Source organism: Crocodylus porosus, unplaced genomic scaffold (genome assembly GCF_001723895.1).
Source record: "Crocodylus porosus isolate Cpor-Errol unplaced genomic scaffold, CroPor_comp1, whole genome shotgun sequence".
Taxonomy (NCBI): Eukaryota; Metazoa; Chordata; order Crocodylia; family Crocodylidae; genus Crocodylus; species Crocodylus porosus.
In genome coordinates, this window is record NW_017728943.1 from 130,313,259 (window position 1) to 130,339,164 (window position 25,906).

General features: G+C 42.1%; 1 protein-coding gene across 3 annotated transcripts in view; it reads left to right on the top strand.

Moving 5' to 3' along the window:
- The first annotated feature begins 489 nt into the window (after positions 1-489).
- Positions 490-25,906, top strand: part of MAP3K5 (mitogen-activated protein kinase kinase kinase 5) — a 148,126-nt gene continuing 122,709 nt past the window's right edge. For 2 of the 3 annotated variants that reach the window (XM_019550189.1, XM_019550190.1), the window contains exon 1: positions 491-822. In XM_019550189.1, coding sequence (XP_019405734.1) covers positions 597-822 — 226 coding nt within the window. In that variant the 5' untranslated portion in view covers positions 491-596. Of the gene's footprint in view, positions 823-25,906 lie in introns of all 3 variants that reach the window. The other variant, XR_002103746.1, reaches the window with a different exon arrangement.

A 25,906-nucleotide genomic window follows, 5' to 3' on the forward strand; every position in this document is an offset into this window, starting at 1 on the left:
GGGGGGGGAATGCTCAGGACTGCCCCCTAGAGGGGTGAAATGGGGTGACCGCTCCGGGCCCCGCGGAGCGGCGACTCCATGTCCTCCCGCCCAACCGCCCGCTACCCCCACTGCCGATGGCGTCCGGGGCGCGAGGCATCGGGGCGGGGGCAGGGCCAGGGCCAGGGCCCCGCACCCTGCTCGGGTCGCCTCCGCCGATACTACAAGTTTGCCCAGGGCTGCCAGGAGGCTCGCCAGGGCGCTGCTTGAAAGGAGAATCCGCTTCAAAAGTTTGTTTGCGACACTTCCATATCTTGCAGCCCATTTTCGGGTCACGACCCACGGGTTGCGACACACGGGACTCGATGACCTCCTGAGGGCCCTGCCAACCCGCATCTTCTCTGTCAGTCGGGGGCGGAGGCAGGGGCCAAGGCAGCAGAGGCGAGAGGCAGCAGACAAGGGCCGAGCAGGAAGGCGGCCCCGTGCAGCCGGGGCGGAGCTGGGGCGGGGCGGTCCCGCCGAGCCGCGAGCAGGCAGCAGCGCTGCGGGCTGCGGCGGGGACTGACAGTCGGGGCCAGCCCGGGACATGGCACGGGCACGGGCCTGAGCCCGGCGCCATGAGCGACAGCAGCGAGGGGGGCCTCAGCTTCGCCGTGCCCAGCCCCCCGGCCGGCGCGGGGGCGGGTGGCGGGGGTAGCCGCGAGCCCGGCGGGCGGGCGGAGAGCGGCGCCCTGCAGAGCCTGCGGGAGGCGTGCGAGGCGGTGGGCGCCGCCCTGGACGCGCTGCCCTTCGCCGAGCTGGACTTCGGCGAAACGGCCGTGCTGGACCGCTTCTACAGCGCCGGTGAGTCCGCCCGCTCGGGCACGTGGCGTCCCCGACCCCGACCCCGACCCTGGCCGTGGCCCCGCGTTGGGGCGCCCTCAGCAGCGCGGCTCCCTCCGGCGCCTCCACCCTCCAGGCACCTCCTCTCCCCAGCGGTGTATGTGTTATATTTTTCATAGACATTCGGGCTGGAAGGGACCTCGGGAGATCATCCAGTCCAGCCCCCTGCCCCAGGGGCAGGCAGTCAACTGGGGTCAGAGGATCCCAGCAGGAGATAAGCATCCCAATGTTTCTTAACAGCATCCATAGTAGGTGTTTGCACCACCTCTGGGGGGAGTCAGTTCCAGGCCTTGGGGGCTTGGACAGTAAAGAAGATCTTCTTTAAGTCCAGTGTGACATGGTCACAGAGGAGTTGATGACTATTGGACCTTGGCAGCCCTTTTGGCAGCCCTGGATCTTCTCCCCACCCCCAACCTCAGCTGAGCTGCCCCTGCCAGTTTGGGGCACAGCATGTTGGGGTCACACCAGCTGCTTCCTCCCTGGAGCAGACTCCCACAAGGCAAAATTTCTTCATGGTTCATGTGACCAGACTAGAATAGACTTGCAGGGGTTGGTGCAGGCACCTGTCCTGAAGATCTTCCAGAGTAGTCTGGATGCGCATCTTGCTCGGGTTGTTTGACCCCTGCAGTCTTTCCTGCCCAATGGGGGGCTGGACCCAGTAATCTCATGAGGCCCCTTCCATCCCCCAACTTCTGTGAATCTGTGCTCCCAAGAGCCTGCTGGGGATGCCACAGGTGACAGCTTGCGGATAGGGTCGCCGTGCCAAGAAATATTTGTCAGCAAACTCTTTACTGACAACCAAACATTGTTTACTTTAATTGGCATTTGCCTCCTCAGTTTGAACCCAGCCTTCATCCAGTGCTTGGTGGAGGGGTTGCATTGACATTGTGTAAAACAGTGGTCACCAGGCAGTGGATCTTAGTCCACCAGGAGATCTTGGAGGTGATCCGAGGCTGGGGATTGGGGGCTGAATGCCACACCATGTTAGCACTGTCAGGTGTGCAAATGTCATTCTCAGGGTAAGCCTGGAGATTTCAAGCAGGAAACCACACTGCTGAAGACATCCTGCCCTGTTGTGGTCTTTCTGAGTTCTTTGCAACAGAAGAATTGATCTGTTTGTTTTCCATAGTCAAAAACAGGAGTGAAAACTAAGATCTGGTGTTTTCTGAGGGGTGCCTTGAGTCTAGAAATGTTACAAACCACTGCTGTATTATCTTACCATAGCCAAAAAATGCATGAAAGCAAAGAGCCTGCATTTTCCAAAGGGTGCCTCGAGTCCAACAAGGGGTGCTTTGAATCTAGAAAGGTTGAGAGCCACTGGATTAAACAGAGCTCTGTCTGGGATGTAAATTAGCTGGCAGGAAAATCCCTGCACTCTTTCTCCCCTTATCCCTCTTCCCTCATACCCCCTACCCCCCGTTTCTCCCATTCAGCTGCATTCTCACTGGCAAAACTGAAGCTATTTGACTTGCAGGCAGTGTCTATGCTGGGCATTCTGGTATGGTTAGTCTGGCTCCATTGACAAAAAGACCTGCCGTATTCAAGGCCACTGAGTGCTGCCCCCTGTCAAGTAAATCAAAGTGGGGTGGGGTGGGGAGGAATAGCAGCTGTTTATCAGATTCTTAAGGAATCCACTCTGTTCCTGAAAACAGAGAGCATCTGAAATCAAGCATATCCTGGATGGGTGGTATGCCATTTACACAGCATGCTCCCTTTTCCTCTTTGTTCCTTTTTCCTGCCACCTGTATATATGGGCCATTTGTTTGACACTGTGGAAGTCCCACCACATTGGCTGGAGCAGAATGTCTGACCTCCTGATCTTACAGCTGTTAGAAGTGCTGTGCTATTACATCCTAATAGGAAGGCAAAGAGGTTCAATTTTTTGGATTTTTGTGTACAGATGAAGGTACTCTGCAGGACTCAGAGTCTGCCACGCTGGAGTGGGTGAAATGTTAGATCTTCTGATCAGTTTCTCCGCTTATAGAAATATCTATGAACATCTGCCATTGTGGCTGCCTGTGGCGTGTTCAGGTTCCTCTCAGCTTCATGCCTCTAAGATAAATTGCCTTGATCAGGGCTTAAATTACAGATTATATTAGGCTAAGATTCAGTAGCTCAGAGAAGTGTTTCTTGCATATGGAGATCAGACCTGATGGTGGGCCCCTCCAGTTGTGGCAGTCAGGACTTTGGCACATAACGCTGCATAACTGAAAGCTTATGCAATGCAACATTACTTCAGTGGCTTTTCAGCAAGTTGGGGAAATGTAAAAACCTAGCATTTTCTAGCCACTATCTATGTGGATTTAACCCCAAGTATTACAAAATTAGGCAAACTATCTTGACATTCTTCTTCTGTAAAAAGCAAGATTCATCAAAGTACGGCTAAAATAAGACAAACTTGAAGCCCTATGGCTAATTGAAAGAAGATACAGGGAGCAGACACTGCTTGTGCTGTAGAAGCCAAGTGCTACTTGCATAGTGTGGTTAAAATAGTGCATATTTCAGCACAGCTCTACTATTTAGTAGTACCTGTCTAGGGGTAAATGAGAGATTACTGGGAGAGTCCACATGCAGAGTCCTAGGTAACGGCCTGCTGAGAAGTACCTTCTACTCCTCAGAGAACGTCCAGACTTTTTGGAGTATCTTCTTGGACATAGGGCCAAATGTTTGAAGGTCTACTTGTTGCTCCTGTGGCACTTAGTTTTTTTCCAAATAGCATGCAATTCACAAGGTTAGCGACAGTTCTTCACAGTAACCTGTGGCAAAACTATGAGCAACAGCAGAGGGACGAGTACAGTCTATCAGCATTCAGAAAGGCAAAATAGCAGTATTCTCATTTGTATGGTTATCTTTGCAAATCATGAAGGTGATTTAAAGAAAACAAAATCCAAAAAACAAGAATTTTAAATTCTGCAGACATGTGTGGCTTGGATTCCCTCCCTGCCTGCCTGTGTAGCAAACAGATTTTTTGACGACCTCACTTCATACTGTAAAATCAGCTGAAGGAAAAAGAAGCATTAGAGAAGTGAAAGATGGCAGATTAAATCTCTGACATATCACATTAGTTTATATACAGTTTTGATCTTTTTCTTTCATGATATCCTTTAGTACTCCAAATGCATTTGCTAAACAGAAATGAAAGAGTTGTCCCTGGTTGCAGCCTAATCTTTGTTCTTGTTTGTAATGGTGTGCCAGTCACTTTGGTGTTACATAAATAATCTGTAATTGAGCTTAATTCAGTGGAGTATTTGGATGGGCCAAACATGTTTTATCAGAATGAAAATGAAGAACTATTATTAGAGTGCTTTCCATTTCTGATCTAGGCTTTGTTGTAGCCACAACATTTAGGTTTGGTGCAGAATAATTCTTTATAAAACCTAATGGATGAAATCCTGATTTACTGAAACCACAGCTTTCTTCTTGGCTTCAACAAGGCTAGGATTTGGTCCTGTATGAATATTTTTGTAACTTTTCTCCTCCCAATTACATTGAAATGATTTATTTTTGAGAATTTTGCATTTCCTTTCATGGCGTTAAATACAAAGAAAGCAGCATTGAGGTAATTTGCATGAGAACATGATCAAACTGTTTGTATTGTTGGAACAGGATAAAATAAGAGGAAAAACCCAACATACATAAGGGAATGATGGGTGTTATTAGGGAGAGTTGGAGGAAAAAAGTAAATTAGACTTAAAGATGTGACTGTCATATTGAATTGTGGTGTTTGCATTTAAATGAAATTATTGGCCCTAAATTTGGCCCGTATCTTATGCAAGCTTCGAAGTGTACACTGTGCAGAACTATGGACCTAAAAGTGAAAGTGAATTTATATTTATTTGAGATTTAATTGTGTCTAGTTGGAGCCCTGCAGAGGAAGTTAAGGAAAGGACTTTTACAATATTCTTCTTGACCTGGGCTGTGCTTCTGCCTATACCAATAGGATGCTTGCTTGAGTAAAGAGTACAACATTGGACTTAATATCTGTAAAATGAAGATTTGGGAAAAAGTAAGAACCACTAAAGGTACTGTTTTCCTTAACTTAAAAATAGAGTTTTTAAGGTCAGAAAACACCATTATAGTAAACTAGTCTGACCTGCAAAACACAAGCCCACTATATGTATCCAAACAAGTGATATCTGTGAGCGAGTAACTGAATTAAGGATTCATGTGGCCTAAAAGGCTGATCTCTGTGAAATCTGCAGGAAAAAAACTTAACAAAAATAAAATGCTGGCTCCCCTGTGGGAGCCAGCTGTCTTCCTGGCCACATGGCCTAGCATGAAGGTGAACAAGATGCTACTGTCCCCACCTGTCACCACTAATCGGTGGAGAGGACTGCTTTTGTGTGGCCCCAGCCCTTTCTACCAATCAGTGGCAAGGTGTGGAAGCGTGTGACAGACAGCCCTCTCAGCCAGTCAGTGGTAGGGAGGGGGACACTGGGGTGCCTTGGTGAATGAGAGGTGTAGGGGGGCCCCACCATGATAAGCCCATGGAAATTGCAGGTGGCCCCAAGATCTGCCCACAAAATCTGTTGGCTGCCTCCTCAGGTTGAGTAAATCCCTGCTTATGAGTTAAAGGATAAAAGCTTATGCCAATATGTGTACGTCCAATAATTATACTGGAAAATAATCAAATTGTAAACTAAAATATTGCAGATGGCCCTGTGGTGTTGCAAAAGCTACTTTTTTAACGTTAAAAAGTATATGTAAAAATGTTACTATAATGGCCCTGTCCTCAAAGGTACCCAACATCTGCAGCTTCTGTTGTCATTAATAGGATACAGCATATTCCATTTATGCGCATTACTGATTTTACTGTGTAATGCTAAGCCAGCCCCAGTTTTTTGCCTACTATGTACACTGTACAGGCAAGTTATCTGCCTATCAGCTGGGTGTATAAACCACTTAAGTACATAGTAATACTTCAGCCCCCACTTTCTGCTTCCTAATATAATTATCAATTTTTAACTGCGTAATTTAGATCCTGTCAGCTTCAAGGCTGGTGTTAGAGTCAGAAGGCCCCCTTGAGAAAGGAGATAAGGGGCTTTAACTATGAGGAAAAGCTTAGCACAGACTGTTCCTGTATTTAATGAGAATTGTTTACATTGCCTAAGGGAAATGCCTAGTCTGGGTAAGCGGGTGGCCTTTTTACTGTCCTGAGGTTAAGCACTTAAACAGCACTTTTGAAAATTGGGCCATAAATGAGTAGACCGGCTATGGCTTTACATCTAGTTCATATCAGTGGCTTTTTATTATCTCATACACCTAACTGTCTGTTTTAGTAAGCTAAAAATTAGGATTTGTTGATTGTGTGCGGTTCTTTATTATTACATAGTGTGCAAACACACATTGCAAACATGAGTAAATGTACCATTGTCTATCTGAACACAGTGCAAAATGTAAACAAAAAGCATACAAAGGAAAAAGAAATATTCTGCGTTATGAACCTTGCTCTTGCAAGCTTACCATGAATGGAAATTCATAAAAGTTCAGATGAGTTCTGGGCTCAAAAGACTTGTGGGAAAAGAGGGTATACAGGTTGTAGTCATATTGATCTAGAGGCAAAAGGAATCGGAACTCATGGTAGAGATGATACCTTTTATTAGACCAACTAGATTTTTGCAAAAAAAAATATTTTAATTGCAACCTTCCGGTACAAACACCCTTCTTCAGGCATTGGAGAAACGATTGTAACAGTTCTTCGTGGTAAGAAGGTTGTTTGTGTCGGAAAGCTTTCAATTAAAGACTTTTCTTTGCAAAAATCTAGTTGGTCTAATAAAAGATATCATCTCTACCACAAGTTCTGATTCCTTTTGTGGGAAGAGACCCATTATTAATAGTTTGGGAAATATATCTGAAATGATTTTAACCTGATAGCATCCTGTAAATTACCGGGTGTCAAAGACATGGCCTGTTTCACTTGGCCTGCAGGGTTCCTTGTAGGGACAGGGCATTTGTGGAGAGGGTGAGTTGGAGTGGGACCTGCTACTAAATTCCCAGACATGAAGCCCCGTTGGGGATGCATGTTGTTAGCAGGTGGATGGGAGGGAAGGAAGGAGCAATGGTTCTGTTAATCTTCATGGCACTGCTACTCAACCTGCTGCTGGAGGTAGATCTGGATCCAGCTTGTGAGGAGCCCGCTGGTCTGGATCTGACTCAGGTGGTCAGTCTAGTTTTACCCCCTGCTTGAAGTTAATAGAACAGTTCCTATATTTTCATTTTAAATCAATGTGGAGGTGAGCTAACTGGCAAAATGAAGGTTATCAAAGGTCTACCTACACCGTAATGGTGTTTTCGGCTTGTGTTGTTATGGCCAATTTCTGTAGCCAGTGGCACACAAGAGAATGGTTAGCATCATGTCTGGCTGCCTTGATTCCCCAGTATGAATGACTAAGTACCCATTTATAACTAGGGATAGTCTGACAGCAGGGCTTGAACTGCTGCTTCTGGAGCCATAACAGGATGCATTAATCACTTGGGCACCATTGCCCTAAAGTCAGTGATGCAGAAGTGCTGAAAACAAGGTAATAATGGTAAAACCATTCTGTTTCATTATGGTCAGTAAAATTATATGTATTTAACACTTTAAGTGTAAGTCCTGTGTCCTGTCCTAAGATTGAGAATGTGTAAAATCTTAGAAGCTCTCCTGCTTAAGGGCACAAACCAACCATTAACTAACTAGAAGGGCTTGGAGAAAAACTAGTTTGCCCTGAGTTTCTTGTACTTTCCCTGAAGTGATTTGGTACTCACTGCTTTCAGAGACAGAATAAATGAACCTCTGTTTTAATGCAGTAAGATAAATGTCTGTATTTCTCTTTCTTGTTTTCCACAACTCCATCTTGCAAGGCAAGTTTTTTTTATTCTCTAACATTTAGGTGACTTTTTTTAGGTTAAAGATAATTTTAATGTATGTAGAAAATGTAATATCTAGATTTCAGTAGATTTCTTTTTTGTACCTTGTCTGGCTGGAAGATAAAGGGAAGATAAATTACAGTGACTCTCACTTGGAGGATCTGAAATTCAAGTGTTTAGTCTGGAGGCTGTTTAAGAAGCAATCTGATAGATGTGTTTCCACCATAATGACCTCAGTGCATCACTGGAACTTTTTCCTGAGCTCTGATTGTACTTGAATCATAAGGATAAACAATCCTTATGCATTTCTGATGTCAGTAATGTTGCATAAAGCAAGATTGGGTCTGTTAAGTAATGGACAGATAAAATAGTTCTCTTCTTAGCTTTTTCTGGTTCTGTTATGTCAATTCCTTGGGCTACTTTGGCATCATCATCGGTGTATGTGTATTGCTTAGATGTTATATGCTGGAAGTTTGAGGTATATACATTGAAGAGTATTGCTGCTAGCACTGACCCTTGTGAGACCCTGTTCTTCAGAGTTCATACTCTGCATTTTTCTCCTTGGCTAGCAGTGAGTTTGAATAATCTGTTGGGCTAGGGGCAAATTACACACAAACTGATATAAGTGATTTGAAACCAGTTCAAATCTGTGACACAGCAGAAGTTCAGTGCACATAAACTTCCTTCAAAATAGCCAAAACTGGTTTAAGATAAACCTGGATGGATGTAGTATCTGACTTAACTGATTTAGGTTAAATTGGTTTATTGAACTTCTGTCCCAGATCCCTTCCAGATTCAAGTTAACTCAAAGTCCTCCCAGCAAACCCCTCCCTCTCCCAGGTGGACGGGCTAGCCTTGGCTTAAGCTGTCTTCTGCAGCGGAGCAGGGAGGTGTTTTCTAGCACATCTTGGCTTTTGGCCTGGGCCACTGCAGGCATGTGGCTTCACTTCTGGAATCAAAACCGAATGTCCGTTCACTTGTTTATTGGTTCAATCTATGCAGTTTAGCCTAACCTGCAAAGTCTGAGTCAATTCAGCCTTAGGCTTTTTGACTGTGTACTTAGCCCTGGAGATAATGGTCATGATGAAAGCATATAAGCTTGCAGTCAGGTATCTCATTTGAGGCCTTGGTGCCATATAGTATCACAGGTGACTGTGAGGTCAATAAAAAACTGCACCTTTTTTCTTCCTCATTTCAAATCTGTTTTCTGTGTCAAATGTAAGTAATGTAACTTGACCAGTGGTACACTACTTTTTCCGAAAGCCAGCTTGTTGTTTTGGGAGGTGGAAATCAGTGATGGTCCCTATTCTATTCAGGATTATGCTGTCCATGAGTTTGTAGGTAACGCAGAATAGTGAGATGGGTTGGTTGCTTTTTGGATCCCATGGTGGTTTGTTGGGTTTCAGGATACAGGTGTTACCATAGTAGCCCAAGGAACTGACAGGATTAGAAAAGATGCTGAGTACTGACATGGAACTCATTGCCAACTATCTCCACAAGTGGTATTTAATGTTGAGCATCAGTAAGTCATCAGTATCATCATTCTTCCACCTGGACAGTTGTTGAGCCAAGACCACACTGAATATTGGAGGAGGCAACCATATACTTCCCCATTAGCCATACCCCAACCTACCTAGGAGTTGCAGTACACTGCTCCTTCACCTATAAACATAACATTCAGTAGGTCAGCGGTAAAGTCCCTGCACAAGTAGCTGCCTGAGGATGTTTAGCTAGTATGCCGTGGGGTGCCAACTTTTAAAATGCTCAGAACCACTGTATTTGCAATGGCATATGCACCAGCAGAATCTTGGGCTCCTGTATGGTCAAGAAGTTGTTGTACTAAAAAGGTCAAAACTGTGTTTAACTGTGCTGAGACTCATGACAGGCTGCACAACTTACAGACAGATGTAATCCCTGCATGCTAAAGCATTAGACCAAGTGATATAAGAAGAGAGACCCTAACATCATTACTGGCAGTAGAGGCAAGAGATGACAAAAATCACCTGCTTCATCAACTGTTAACTGAAGACCCAAATAGATGAAGGCTGTAGAGGCTTAAAAGTCATAAACTGATTATACATGAAGCCCACTAGCTTCTGGTAGATACTGGGAATGCTGAACCAAACCTATGGGCAGCAATGGAGGGGACCGACTACTAGGAAAGGTTGGATCTAGTCCTGCGGTGTTTTATATCAACACCAAGCGAGTCCCTCACTGAGCACAACTTTGACAGAGAAGCATCGGTCAAGCCAAACAGACTGAGATCTAGATATGAACACTTCAAAACAACACTTTTATAAGATTAACAGTGTCCAACAAACAGCACAGCACTTAATTGAAAGCTGCAGTTCTTTACAAATGCCCAGAGTGGGTAAATGGAATTTGCACATTGAGCAATAATACCAGATAGTGGCGTATAGATTTGGAAGTTGATACCTGATGCCAAAGGGAAGGGAGAAAGAGTGTCTTAGCTTTGTTCTTGTACCTCATATAGGTTTTGGCTGGAAACCTGAGCATTTGTTCAATGTCTGGAAAACAAGTACCAGAATATGCTGAACTTGGGGAAGAAGCAAAACTTCAGAGAGCTACTGTAGTCATATGAGAAAAGTGATTTTGCTTGGAAGTTGTCTTAAATCTGTATATTTTCTTTATGCTTTTACATAGCTCACTTCTGCTGTGCAAGGACAGAGGAGTGAAGGGAATCAGCACTGGTGTTTCTCTCTACAGTCGTTAAATTCTTTCTTGATAGTATTTTGTTTACCTTGGGAGACACTCAATTTCCAGGATTCCTCATGTGGCATAAAATAGACAGTAGGATTTAAACAGAAAGTTGTCGCTTGAAGTAGTGTATTTGTTGGGCTTAAACTTTCTGGGAATTCTGAGATTTAATGACGCACTAAGTTTTACTCTCTGTTCTTGAAATACAAAGGATTAAGATTCTTAAAAACTAATGCTAACAGTCTTAATTTCTAAAGGTTGATGTTTTTCCCAGCACAAAAATACATACTTCCAACAATCTGAGCTATTTATAGTAGTAGTAAAGCAACGCCAGTGTTAGAAGTATTACAGGTCCTCAAAGCAAGGCAATGTGGAATTCTTGTGAAGCATTATTTTTCTTACCATTTTATTCTTTCTGTGCTTTTTATTAAACTTCAGGCATTGAAATGCTTCACTTTCCATTTATGATTATACTGCATTTGTTTATATTACTTTTTTCCTTTCTTTTTTTCCCTTAATGTTTAGACAGTTTGTTTTGAAGCATATGCGGGGGAGGAGGAGGGAACTGAATTGCTCCTTGGAGCCTTGCCTAAAGAGGCCAAGCTAAAATAGCAGCTGTTTACTAGGTCCATGGCAGAAAGAACTATCCTGATGTAGTATTCTTATGGTTGCATTTGCAGAACATTAAAATAATTAAACAAAACACTTATTTCAGTCTTTTTTATGTTGAATTGAGTACCAATAACAAATATTGTGGTGCCACAAGTGGCTAGGATTAAGAAATGTTGAGTTTTCAAAAACTACTAATACTTCTGCTATGGAGCTGATGATTAATGTCATGCCCACACAGAGTTTACTGTTGTGTCACTAGGTGTTATGATACAGAGACCAATTACTCACTTTATTATAGTAGATGTTGTAGCCATGATGGTTCAGGAATTATGCAAGAGTCAAGGATGTTTTACGGTGATATCTTTTATTGGACCAACTGCATAGACAGGATAGAGTTGGACAAGCTTTTGAATGTAAGAGGTTCTTCTGACCTGACAGAACATCTTGTATACAAAATCCTGTCTAACTCTATCCCAACTATTCAGTTGGTCCAAATTAGAAGGTATCATCCCAAGAAATCCTTGCATTTCACTTTTATACACTCGTCTTCTTTGTAAGATCAAATGAAGTGCAAAGATAAGAGAGAGGGTTCTGAACAATCACTCCTGGGGAAAAAATGGTTCCTAATTGACAAAGTAGCTGATTTATTCACTGTGTGGTGCCTGTGGATGGTGTTTAAGACTGGAATTTTTAGTTTCCAACCTCTCTTAACTTTCTCTGGATACTGGACTCCAGATGTTAGTAACTTTAGTTTTACAGGTCAGTTTGGGAATTCCAGTCCTTGGAGAGCTTAGGAGATGGCCTGAATCATAACATAGATATTGTTCAAGTGTGTCAGAATGAAACACCATGTGTTTCTGACAAACGGTTCTTTGCTTGGTGTTTTTGACTTTATCCATTTTGAAGATAGATCAAAAATAAAAGGCCTGCCACTTCATTTGTCTGGCCACAATTACAGCTAGTTGGATTGTGAAGAACATTATGACATTTGGAAACTAAACCATTACTCACAAATTATTTTTTTTCCCATAGTTGACTAGCTGTGTTTTAATCAGGTGGGGTGTTTCCTCCAGATTCCAAATTTGGATTTACTTATGTGTTCTGAAGAAATGTTTTCTCCCATACTTCTGTCATTACGTTACACATGAACTAAGAGGAGCAGGATGGAAATATATGGACAGTGTGGTTTAGAAATTGGAACACTGTTCTGTGAGTCTGCAGACCTTGGTTCTGTTAATTGCCTTATTATCAGTTTATCATGTCTCACATCTGAGTGCCTCTGTTACTGCCCCCTCATCCCTTTTCTTTATCTAAAGCTCCTTAGTACAAGGAGTTTGTTGTTTTTTTCCTGTATATTTACACAGTGTGTTGTACAGTGGGATCCTGGGACCCTACTAATCATAGTGAATGAGAAGCAGCCTGTTCCTGCAGTCTTTTTTTAGCCATATATCTCCCATGATCTCATTGAGATAGTTGAGTGAGGGGTAGTGGTTCAAACTCTAATTGGCTCATGAGTTAAGGCTGGCATGTTTCAGTGAGCATGTAAAGTGCAGTTGGTACTTGAGCAATATGTACAAAACAATTGCCACCTCTCTATTAATTCAAACTAAAATGACAGGAGCAATGGAGAGAGTCCAGAGGCGGGCAACAAAAATGGTGAGAGGGCTGGGGCACATGACTTATGAGGAGAGGCTGAGGGAACTGGGCTTATTTAGTCTAGAGAAGAGAAGACTGAGAGGGGATTTAATAGCAGCCTTCAACTACCTGAAGAGAGGTTCAAAAAAGGATGGAGCTAGACTGTTCTCAGTGGTGGTAGATGGCAGAACAAGGAGCAATGGTCTGAAATTGCAGCAGGGGAAGTTTGGGTTTAGATGTTGGGAAATGTTTTCTCACTAGAAGGGTAGTAAAACACTGGAACAGGTTACCCAGAGAGGTTGTGGACTCTCCATCCTTGGAGGTCTTCAAAACCCAAGTAGATAAAGCTTTGGCTGGGATGATCTAGTTGGGGATGGTCCTGCTTTGAGCAGGGGGTTGGACTAGATTACCTGCAGAGGTCCCTTCCAACCCTCATTTTCTATGGTTCTATGATAGGGCAGTTCTACAGACCTATTGCTACATCTTTTACTACATTAACAGCATCAAACTGTCTTCCTTTGAAGACAGAAAACTAGGTACTTTGAGGAGAGCCTGTTTTTACAATGTTCACTTGGAACTTCTCTCATTGTGACCAAACGGGATGTATAACAGATGAAAAGGACCCCTGCAATTTACCACCGGCATGATAAAAACTTTATTTCTAGTGTTTATTTTTAAATGCAAGTTTAAATAATTTTTTGAAATAAAGAAACCTAATAGAAATAGTAACTTAAATATCTGAAGCATAATTCAAAAATGAGCTTTAAATTCCATTATACAAGCAGAGTAAAATACTCCTACATGGAATCACCTGAAGGAGCATCTAAGAAAATGAAGAGACTTAATAAATTTATTTAGCACCTTTATCTGAACCAGTACAAGATTATTCTCTACATTAAATTCCGCAGTGAATTGTCTTAAGTTTTAAATGACTAGGAGTGGGTCTAAACTACAGGCCTGGAGGAAGGCATCCATGTACACTAGCTTTAAACTACCTGGCTTGGCTGTTCAGCAGTATATGGGCTGTATTAGTGAGCTCAGTGTGGGTTAATACTTGACTGTTTTTTAACCCAATTTTCCAGGCAGTTTTGTAGGCTGCTCCTAGCTGCTGCAACTATACTTCTAAGTGTACTCAAGCTAGCCAGTTTAAAGCAGGCTTGGGTATGTCTGCCTGAGTCGCAGTGACTGCAGTACAGGTGCACTCTGCAACTAGGGCATATTTTCATACTACTATCATCTCATACTGTAAAAATCTAAGTAATGTTTTTTGATATTATGTTTAGTCATCTGAAATAATTCCTTTGTATACATACGTACTTGTCTGAATGATGTGGACATACAGAACAACAATCTCCTTTTATCAGTGGAGGACAGAGACTCATAAGACAACAGGTGTCTTTCTTGAGGATAGTAAAGGAGTTCATATCTGTGATTGGGAACCTTCTGAGAGCTGTCAGATGAGTAAACACTTACAGGAAGTCCATATTCGTTTGTGTTCTAAGAGAAAATGGACTGCAGACAAAACTCGACAGAAGATGAGCATTAGTGGTTTATTTTGCCATATTTTTATTCTTGTCTCTGTAAACATTAAGGACCAAATGTATCCCTTGACATGAGCAGGTGCAATTCTTGTAAAGTTAATGAGAGCTGTTCAGTATTAATACTTGCAGAACTTGTGCCAGTGATGGCGTTTATTTTGAATGCTGCCTACTATGCAAAGAAAAAGCCAAAGGCATTTTGAGGCCAAAAGATGAAGTTCTCACTGAACAGGATTTTAAATTGTCTAAGTGATATAAAAATCGTGGTTCGTTTCTCGGGAGGAGGAAAAAAAAACTTCAGCTACAGACACACTCTATTAGCAACACAAAAGGTATATATTTGCAAATAGGGTCAGAGAGAGAGACAAAAGAGCACAAACACTCTGCCCCCGGGCACAATCATTAGCAGGCTTTTATCCCCTCTCTCCTGACCACGTGTGCAGAAGGAGGAATTTTTACAACTCATTTCCGGTTCATACAAACATATATGTAAACATGTCGCTTCACACGTCCCATGTGCATTATAATTAACTACTTAAGTATGCGGGGCGGGTAGGCTTAATATGCATTAGGTTATCACACGTGCGTAGATGGGACCCAAGGTTACTCAAGGTTCAGCCTGAAGGCAAAAATGGCATTTGCTCTTATCTTAGCCTAAGAATGTGGGGGTCATGAAAGAAAGTGTGATTTAGTGCAACAAAGAGATAGTAAATTTGCAGAACAGAGAGGGAGTGATACCTTAGTACAAAGGGCCTTTGGTGGTTTTCCCTTCAATTTCCAACCCCCCCCTTCCCTCTCCCATTAAGGAGACAAGGAGGGGTAGCAGCTGTGGTTTTTTTTTTTTTCTAAATCTGCTATTGATAATGCATTTTTAATAATATTTCTAACATAAGTACCTAAAATCCACTTGAATTGACAGGTACTAAGAGCATATGTGCATCTAAAAATCTCATAAGCTACCTTCCTTCATCTTCATCTAAATGCCTTTAACAGCGTGGTCTCAAATCTATAACCCTTTTTAACAGAGTGAGTAAATCCATTGTGGAACCTTACAGTTGTGACTGAATTAGCTGATGGCTCTTGAAGATGATGTGGCCTGAGTAAGTGAGCAGTGTAATTTTTCAGAGGCAACCATGCTTTTTGGAATGGGCCTTCCTGCAGAACTGGCTGCAGCTCTAACTTTGTCTCTAACATAGCTTCCCTATGTACACACTCTGATTTGCTTCAACTTTAGTGGTGCTTTCATCCCCAGCTAACTGGCTTATCCAGGACTAGAGACCAGAGCCTGAGTGAGTGATAGTTTCACTTTGAGGAGGAAGGGGAGTGTCATTTCCTAGTTCCTTGCATAGAATCATAGGGTTGGGATTGACCTCAAGGGTAATTTGGTCCAGGTCACCTCAATACAGAAAGGATGCATATGAAATCATCCAGGTGTTCATGGTACTCGGACAGGAAAGTTCCTCTAAGTTTATTGATAAGATCCTAGACTGCAGCACAAAGAAGTATGAGAGTAATCCACAGAAATCCTAGTGGCACCTCCATGAGAATGCAGCAAGTATCAGGACATAAAAATACATGTATAGCTTTGTATTTAGCTGAGCTAAGTTGACTTTTGGGGTTTAGATCCAGGAGCCTGTCATCTGAGTTAAGTGAAGACATATCCATAAGTCAAAACTTCCACTTTCTTACCATGTCCCATCCTCTCCAAATTCATTTTTATAAACACAGTAACTTAAAATTCCTTATGCACAACTTATGCCCTGCCTTTTGGGGAAAAAAAGAGAAACAGTTTTATGCTCTTTAATTTTATGTATCTCTTGGATACTACCGCTGTGGTATTTAAAGATAGAGATTCTTAAACTCCCATGTATCTATAAAATGTATCTAAAGTTGGATTAGTTTCACTCTGCATGTAGGCTGATACCAACCCAGGAACAAAAGTGACTTGCCTAGACTTGTGATGATGAAAATAATACATTTTTTTCTTTATTCATTGTGTACATACTTCCAGTGTTTCAAGGTTGTATCAGTTCATGTAGTGGGAACACCCGTGACTACAACTGATTCAATGTAAAAGTTTTCATTTTAACTTCAACAGCTTGTTGCCTGAACATATGCATTAAATGTGGGAAATAGAAATGTGTTGTCTTTTTTTTTTTTAAGGACTCCAACAAGTTTGGTTGCTTTTGATTGAATCACTCATGTTGTCTGACTTTGTTTAGCCTGCTTGCCTGGGCTTCTCCCAAGCTGCCTGCAAGGGCTACCTGCACAGTCCCCGAGCTGCACAGAGCCTGGTGCTTCACTCCATGGCCGTAGGGCAGCAAACTAAAATGCCTTGGAGGTGTTTTAGTTTGCTGCATCCCAAAGTCACTTAAGGTGTATTACGCTGCCGAATGTGCTACAGCGCCTAGAATTGATGCACAATATGCTGCCAATGCATGCAAACACAACACCATCAAAGCAGTGCAAAAGTATTTGACCTACTTTAAAGTGTTGTATATACATGCCCCTTATTTCATCTACCCATGGCCTTTCAAGTCTCTCCTGTACTGATTATCAGGAGAGTTAGGTTATAAAATTAAATTACCTGCGTAACCCTCAATGTGATGTTTTGACAATATTTTCAGAGTAGCAAAAGAATTAATGGTGCTCTTTTAGCAACTGGATAGCAGAATTGAGTAGGTGATAAGTGTATGTCACCTGGACTCTGTTTATGATTTACAACTATAGAGGAACAGTAATCTGGTTAATCTTGAAATTGGTTTTGTTAAATAAAACTAAACTGAAATCTTTACTAATTTTCTTGGATGTTTGGCTATAACTTATTATACTAGAATACAAATGTTAAAATTATTTGTAAATTATTGTTATTTCTTTCTCATATTCTGTATAAGGCTGCATCTCACTCATGAAAGTTAGCAGGCTTTCTGACAAGATTTTCTGTATTTACTGAAACCCTGTGAGTTTTTTTCATGAGAACCTTGTGTAAGTCCAAAGTAGGGGGGGGTTGTGGGGGGTTGTGTTTTTTTGGTAATGGGTGATTACAAAAAAAATCATGGAAAGAAAATGAGAGCTCTGAATTACATGGGACATGTTCATTTCTTGTTTCTTTTTCCTTTTTCCGTAAATAATGAGACTAAAAGGTCCTTGTTTAAAGACAGGTATGAAGTAACTAGCCTGGTACAGTCTGAGAACTAACAGGTAGCAGTGGGGCACTGCAAGGCAATAGACTGGGAATGGGAGTATGAAGGAACTGAGCCTTTATTGATGGGAACTGCTCAGAAAACAAGGGTTTTTCATGGACAATTTCACCCTTTAAGTGATGCCCCCCCATCCCAATTTTGGCTGAAAACCATAAATATTTTCATTTCAAATGGTGCCTTCTGGGTGTTGTAGTTTGGGTGCCTGATGCTTCCATTATCTCTCTGGACTGGACTCTAACACCTGAACTAAATCTCCTATAATTTTTTGGGTGGTCTTAGTTCTGGTAAGTGTATCTTAATGTTAAAGTTTCCTTTATAATTTGCATTCCTGTATTGGCTGTTTAGGATTTAACCTTAAGCATTTTATTAATCTTTTCCCTTCCAGAGGTGCAGAGAGTCCTGGATTTTTAGAATGTAATGCTCTTCAGTTAGGGACCACCTCCTCCTCCCCCTCCCCAATCCCTTTTTGTGTGTCAGGAAAGCATTTGGCATGTTGAGTACTGCCACAAACAAATTATAGAAATTAAGGGCTGGAAGGGACCTTGAAAGATCGAGTCCAACCCTCCTGCTCTGGACAAGAATACTGCTGAGATCAAATGATCCCAGCAAGGTGTCTGTCCAGTCTCCTCTTGAAGACTTCCAAGGTTGGGGACTGTACCACCTCCTTGGGAAGTCCATTCCAGATTCTGGCCACTTTTACCACAAAGAAGTTCTTCCTTATGTGAAACCATCCTCTGACAGTTTATGGCCATTGCTCCTTGTCCTCCCTTGGGGTGGCCTAGTGAACAGATTTTTTCCCAGCTCCCAATATTCACCACTTACATACTTTATAGAGAACCACCAAGTGCAAGTACTTGGCATGAATACCAGTCCTTCTATGTAGCATGCTGTATGGGCACAGGTAGGTATGAGCATGCCAAGCTGAATCACAGACTGCATGTGGCTGCATACATGCCATTTAGGCGTGTAAAGCAAAATGGAATTTAACCATAAGGTGCACATTCTTGATGCAGTGATTCGCACCTTAGATATTTTGCACACCAAAATGAAGATATTTTTTGCCATCATCATGCCAATTATTTGATGATTTGTGTTGAGCAAGTGTGTATTTCATCATGTAATTATTCAGGAATATTCAGAGATTCCTATTGCACATCTGTGGAGTATAATTATACATGTCAGCAATAGTGGCATATTAATTGTTTTAGTAAAAAACACCATGTGGAAAATTTAACATTTTTTTTTTTTTTAGTACAAATGTCTATTAACATGCCAGCTCATCTCCTTTGCTTCCCTGAACCTTGAAGTATCAACAATTGAGTCTTATACCCAGATTCTGTACACACAAGTACCAGACTATTTAGCATATGAACTGTGACTCACTGAAACTATTTTGGCTATAAGCAATTCATATTTAATCTTGACATATAATAGGGAGTGATATGAATGTAAAACTATTAAACCTGTGCAAAACATTTAATGGGATCAGTGTGCAATCCAAACTGCACTAAACTATCATAATGTAAATCTTCTATCCTTCTAAGTAAGTCTAGCAAAATTCTTAACTGTGGTAACCTGGCTTCTTCCTCTTTTAGATCCTCACTTTCATTCAACAAACATCAAGTCATGTAATGGAGTATAAATGATCTCAAATTAGCATTAGTTACTCTGTCAACTCTGCTATTGGAACAATGAATTTGTTCCTAAAGCTGAATTCAGCCTATTGCTGGACTGGAGTAAAGATTATCTCTGCCTTTAAACTGGAGGACCAAATTCAGCATTAGCAGAATTGTTAGCACATTATTTTCAACCAGCTCTCTACCAGTCATGAATTTGACTGTGTTTCACATAGGAAGATTTGCAGATTCAGATCATAACGTCTAGCTCAGGCCAGGTCAGGGAGCCATGTCTCCTAAATTGGTGGTCCTAAATTGGTGGTCTGACCCTTGGCTCGTAATTGCTTGTAATGTCATTATGAGTTCTGGATAAGATCTGTAATATATCACCCTGTTAAAGTAATTAAAAATAACAAATGTGGTCATCTTCAGGAGAAATGATCTAAAGTCAATTGCTAAAATGCAACAAGGATAGGTGCAAAGTTCTGCCTTTGGAATGAAACAGCCAAATGCACAAGCATGGACTGGGGAAGGACTAGGTGTGTTGCAGCATTGTAGAACAGGACCTGGGGGGGTCACAGTGGACCATAAGCTGAATATGATTTCCACCCTGTCCCATTCCCCCCGCAACAAGAGCACATAGTGTGTACATAGTGTGCTCTTGCTGGGTGTGGGGGAAAGAAAACCAACAGCATAGTGAGTTATATTAATAGGAGTGTTACTTGCAAATTAAGGGAAGTGATTTTTCTGCTCTATTTGGCACAGGTGAGGCCTCACCTGGATGACTGTGTCCAGTTTTTGGTCCCTCACTTCAAGTTAGATGTGGACAAATTAGAGTCCAGTGGAGAGGGACAAAATGATTAGAGGCCTGGGAAACATGTCTTATGAGGAAAGTCTGAAAGAACTAGGATTACTTCTGGAGAAGAGAAGACTGAGGGGAGATTTGATAACAGTCTTCATATACCTGAAGGCTGGTTATATGAAGGATGGAGATGGACTGTTCTCTGTGGCTGCATGGGCAAGAAGCAATGGCCTTAAATCGCAGGAAGGGAAATTTAGGTTGGACAGTGGGAAGAACTTTCTGACAATGAGGGTGTTTAAGCATTGGAATAAGCTATCCAGAGACGTTGACTGTAGACATTTTTAATAACAGGTTAGACAGACATTTGACTGATATGCTTTGACTGGGGGCAGTCCTGCCTTGACCAAGGGATTGGACTTGATGACTTCTCAGGGTCCCTTAAATCTGTAGAATGGTGGTTAAGTATTAGATCACTGTAATTACTACTAAAATTATTCTGAATTGTTCATGGGACAGACATTTGGTGATGGCTTGGTATGTGGAAATGACAACGAGTCTTTGAATTTTTAAGTTGGGATGTTTATGTTTTCTTCTAGAGTAAATGGCATATGACAATGATGAGTCAAGGCTTTCCTTAAAGCTTTCAGCCATAAAACTGAGATGAATGAGAATCAGTGCTGTCAGGCTATCTGGTAATACTGCTGGAAAAGCCAAATACAAACCTGTTTATCAGGACTTTTTAAATCTAGTCTCAGCTATTAACAGCCGTTGTGTGGTGTTTAACAATTTAGTTCAGGTGAGTCATATCCGTTTTCTGTTGTGCGATGCAATAGTGCAATTACTCTAAGGCTAGGCAGTCTGTATTAGCTTAGTGAGACACTGCAGGGCGGTGACAAACAGTAGCAATTTTAAGCACGTGGTGACCTAATGTGAGTTAATATAGCTTCACTAATTGACAAACATCTCTCAGAAAGTTCAAGTTCATTAAATTGAGGAATATGAAATATCAGTAACATGTCTGTAATTTTATAGACATGTCATACTGTGCAGGGGGGCTGGACCCGATGATCCTGTAAGGTCTTTCCAGCCCCTAACATCTATGAATTTATGAATTATTTTTTTTTAGCAAACCTAGAACAAACTATTGTCAGATTGTTTCCACTAATTGGGGAAGAGGCAGAATTTTGGTCACTTCTCAAGCATCCCTATGCCCTTTGTCTGTGAACTAGGCATCTCTTGTGATAGCTGCTTTGCTTGGGTAAATTAAGGAGATGTGCACCAAATTGATAGCCATTGAAACTGGACTGTGGATCAAGAACTGTAGCTGTGGGACCACTGATATGAAGAGAAATGTGAAGAATGCTAGCTTTGCTGTGGAGAACTACTTGTATTCTAATTTTCTAATAATATTCTAATTATTCTAACATTGCCAAGAGCTAAAGCTTTAAAGGTTTGCATTATTTCTCCAGGGAAGGGCTAGGAGCTTACTGTTGCAATGAAAGGTGAAATGTTTGTGTAATTGTTTGTCTGTAGTACCGGGAATTTAAGACTATACTGTGCCTCAGAAGACCTGGCAATGCTGAGAATGAAATCTAGGTTATATGTGTAAACTTTATGTAACTTGCTGAAAGCGTGCCTCTTTCTGTTAGTGATAAGTTCCTTCTTATAGCATCTTAGGGTTAGCCCTTTGAATTTAAAATGAATTTGCATGACATTGAGCAAAATTATTGTGAAGTACCTTCCCCAGTGGTGTCTTGCTCCTTGTTGAAATTTTGACATTATTGCAACATAAATAAAGAAGAAAATATATGGCTAAACCCAAAGATGCTGCTTGTCTTGCCTTCACTTGGTGATTAAGTAGTAGAAACAGTTAAACATAGTATTCTGTGGTGTAGTTGTTTTTGCCTCTTTCCTTCAAAAATAAGGAGATGAACAAGTGAAGGAGATGACAGAGCAGAGAATACACTACTGCAATGGGTTGTTCTCTGTTTTAGGATTTTGCAGGCAATTATTCATACTTTTTTATGAAAGAAATGCAATACACATGGGTGTAAAAATAAAAACAATATTTTGAATACAAAGTGCATTAAACTGTGAATCATCCTGATCTCATTTTTGAATCTTTAATACCTAGAAATATTTGTATGGGTTTTCTTCTAGTAAGTGGCATATGCACCTTTATCTGTAATGCTCCATTAATATATCATTCTGACAAGGCATATGTGTCAGTATACGTAGATACTCAGTTGTAGGGGAATTTGCATTCTACAGGTGGTGGATTTGTTGCTGTAGCTATAGGGGAAAAATCATGCATCACACAGGTATGCAGGAAGAAAATTAGGAAGGCCCAAACACAATTTGAGATGCAGCTAGCAAGGGACAGAAAAAGCAATGAACTATTCTACAAGTATGTCAAAAGTAAGAAGACCAAATAAATTGTGGGCCTCTAATAGAATGCAGAAGCCTGTCTAAATATGGAAAAGTCAGAGAAGGCTGTATTTAATGTGTTTTTTACTTCAGTCTTCACAAATCGTGGCAGCTGCTAGATGACAAGTGCAGTTGGCAGCAAAAATAGGGGTGAAGACAAGCATCCTAGAGTAGTGGCAGAACAGGTTAGGGATTACTTAGAGATGCTAGATGCTTTGAAGTGTGCGGGGCTGGTTGGTATTGCAGCTAGATTACTGTACCTAGGGTACTGCAGGAATTGGCTGAGGTAATTTTAGAGCTGTGGGCTATCCTTTTTGAGAATTTAAAGAGGTCAGGTAAGGCCCTGGATGACTGGAAAAAGGGCACTAGTTCATCTTTAAGAAAGGGAAGAAGGACAATCTGGGGAATTACAGACCAGTCAGCCTAACCTGAATACCTGGGAAGATCATGGAGCAGGTCCTCATGGAATTTATTAGGAAGCACATAGAGGAGAAGGTGATCAAGAACAGCTAGCATAGGTTCATGAAGAGCAAGACCATCATACCTGACCAACCTGATTTCCTTCTATGATAAGGTGACAGGGTCTGTGGATGAGGGGAGAACAGTAAATGTTATACCTGTATTTTAGCAAGGCTTTAGATGCTGTCTCCCACAAAATTCTTATTAACAAACTAAGGAAATACAGACTAGAGAAAAGTACCTAAAGGTGGATACATAACTGGTTGGATCATCATGCTCAGTAAGTAGTCATCAGTGGCTCAGTGTCTTTTTGGGAAGAGGTATAAAGTGGGGTTCCTTAGGTGTCTGTCCTAGGTCCAGTATCATTTGGGCTAGGGACAGACATTAAAAAAGCCAGAGCCTAAATTGATTCAGTCTTTGCAGGTTAGTTTAACATGAGGAACCCTACACCCCCACCCACCCACACCCTGCTCAGCTGAGCTCCACACTCCCGCTGCCCCTCTGCAGGAGGAGGTGGAGGGGGAAGTGTTCCCCCCAAGCATGGTACAGAGCCTCCCCCTGCCTCCCACCCCTGCTCTGGGGCCAGGCAGCATTGCATGGAGTCCTCCCCCCAGCCCCGCAGGGGCAGTGGGGGAAGGGAAGGAGGAGGAAAGGCCCCCATTCAGTGCCTCATAGAGTCCCCCTCCCCACTCTGGGTGGAGGAAGAGGGGGAAGAGTTCCCCCTCAGGATGGAACAGAGCTTCCCTCGCCACCCTGCAGGACAAGCAACCCAGCATGGCCCCATTAAGGTGAAGGGGGCAGGGAGAAGAGTTCATTCCTCCCTCTGTCCCTTCCCTGCAGTTGGGGTCTGCCATCTCCAGGGCCCCTGCTGCAGCCCCCTTCCCTCTGCTCCTCAGCAGACAGGCTGACCCTGGCTGTGGTGGGAGAAGAGGGGAAGGAGGGAAGAATTAACCCCCTCCCTGCCCACTTTGCCTTAACAGGGCCATGCCTGCTGGTGTCTCTGCTAGGGCCTGTCCCTGCTCCAGCTAGACAGCAGAGGGGCAGGGTCAGCTCTGCAGCTGGAGCAGACAACCCAGCTCAGCTCAGCCCAGCCCAGCCCAGCCCAGAGAGCATGCCGGGATCCTGGTGGAGTCTGAGTTATCTTAAACCAGCAAGGGGTCTGGGACAGACATTGCATAAACTGGTTTGAGCCAAATCAGTGAAGTCTGATACTACATTCAACCAGGTTTATCTCAAACCTGTTTCAGCCATTTTCAAATTGGTTTATGTGCACTGAACATCTGTTCTGTTACAGGTTTAAACAAGTTTCTGATCACTTAAACTGGGGTATGCATAATGTCTGTCCCTAGCTTTAATGTTTAACTTTCATTAATGATGAAGGGACTGAGTACTTTAGCAGATTTGAAGGTACTACCAAGTTGGATAGCATTGCAGACACTCTGGAGGGTAGGGCTAGGATCCAGAATGACCTGGATAGACTGGAAAAATGGTCTGCAATAGATCAGATGAGATGTCTACAAGGACCAGTATAAGGTTGTGTGCTTGGACAGAATATTTGCATGAAAAAATACAGACTGGGCAATGACTGGCTAGACTGCAGTGCTACAGAGGACCTACAGGTTATAGTGGACTGTAAATTGAATAAGCCAATGTGCTCTTGTTGCAACACAAAAGCCAGTACCAAGAGAAGTGAGTCTTTTGCTCTGTTCATCACTGGTGAGACCTCACGTAGAGTACTGAGTCCACACTTCAGGAAGGATGTAGATAGTTTGGAAAGAAACCAGCATTGAGTGACAAAAATGATTAGGGGCCTGAGAAGCAAGACTTATGGGGAAAGGCTGAAAAAACTAGGGTTATTTAGTCTGGAGAAGAGAAGACTGGTGTGTGGGGGGTGGATTTGATAAACTTTCAAATGCCTAAAGGGTGATTTATAGAGAGGATGGAGGTAGTCCTGTCCTCTACAGCCACAGAAAATAGTCTAAGAGTAATGGCCTCAAGTTGCAGCAGAGGAAATTTAGGCCGGATATCCAGAACTTTTTGACTACTTGGGTGGTCAGACATTGGAACAAACTACTTAGAAAAGTTGTGGAATCTCTACCCCTGGAAGTTTTCAAGATCAGGTTAGACAGACATTTGGCTGGGCTAGTTTAGTCAAAAATGATCTTGCCTAGAGCAGGGGGCTGAATTAGATAACCTTATGAAATCCCTTCCAGCCCTACTTTCTTATGATCCTATGAACACCAAGGCAAACAATTCTGCTGACTTGTGTCTATAGCCATCAAGGAATGTGTGCTAAATAGGGCTAATTGTGTATAATTTTCTAAGGTAGTTTTTATCTAGCACTGTAGCTAACACAGTAATTTGTTACTCTTAGTCATAGACTTCTAGCTCTAAGCTTTTCTGACACATTAAAGATATGGCTCTATAGAAAGCGTTGAGTATAGTCTGTTTCATGTATTCCAGGTGACACAGGTATCTCTGTTCTCTATGTTCTTCTAAATATTGTGACAGCTTTCTAAAAAGAAAATCATGATCGGGCAGTTATGGTTAGGAAAAATCTCACCCTCCAAATGAGCAGAGTCTAAACTTTGACAGGGTACTGTAAAATAAATCTTTCCATAAGACAGTTTGTTTTACCTCTGAGTGATTTATCTTCTGCCCTGAAGACAGTCATGTTTCACTAGAACATATTCTGAGTATTTCTTGTTTGTTGACTTTATTTTCCTGAGGAATTAAAAGTACATATGTTTATACATTTTCAGGCTACATGTTCAGATAAACATAGCGGTTATATTGAATTTTTTAAGGAAGATAAAGTTTTGTGACTGATCAGTGTATTAAGAAACACCTTCTTTTCCCCTTTTTATTTTTACATTCATGTTTATTTGAAAGGAACTACTGTAATTCACCATGCTCTTCTGATGCATAATGATTCTTAGAGCTGAATCTTTTCATAGAATCAATGAGTCGGAAGGGACCTAGACAGATCATTGAGTCCGACCCCCTGCCATGGGCAGGAAGGAGCACTGGGGGTGGCAGAGGTCATAAGACCCCAGGTAGGTGCCTATCCAGTCTCCTCTTGAAGATTTCCAGGGAAGGTGAGAGCATCACCTCTCTGGAAAGCCTGTTCCAGGCTCTGGCCACCCTTACAGTGAAGTAGTTCTTCCTAATATCTAACCTAAACCT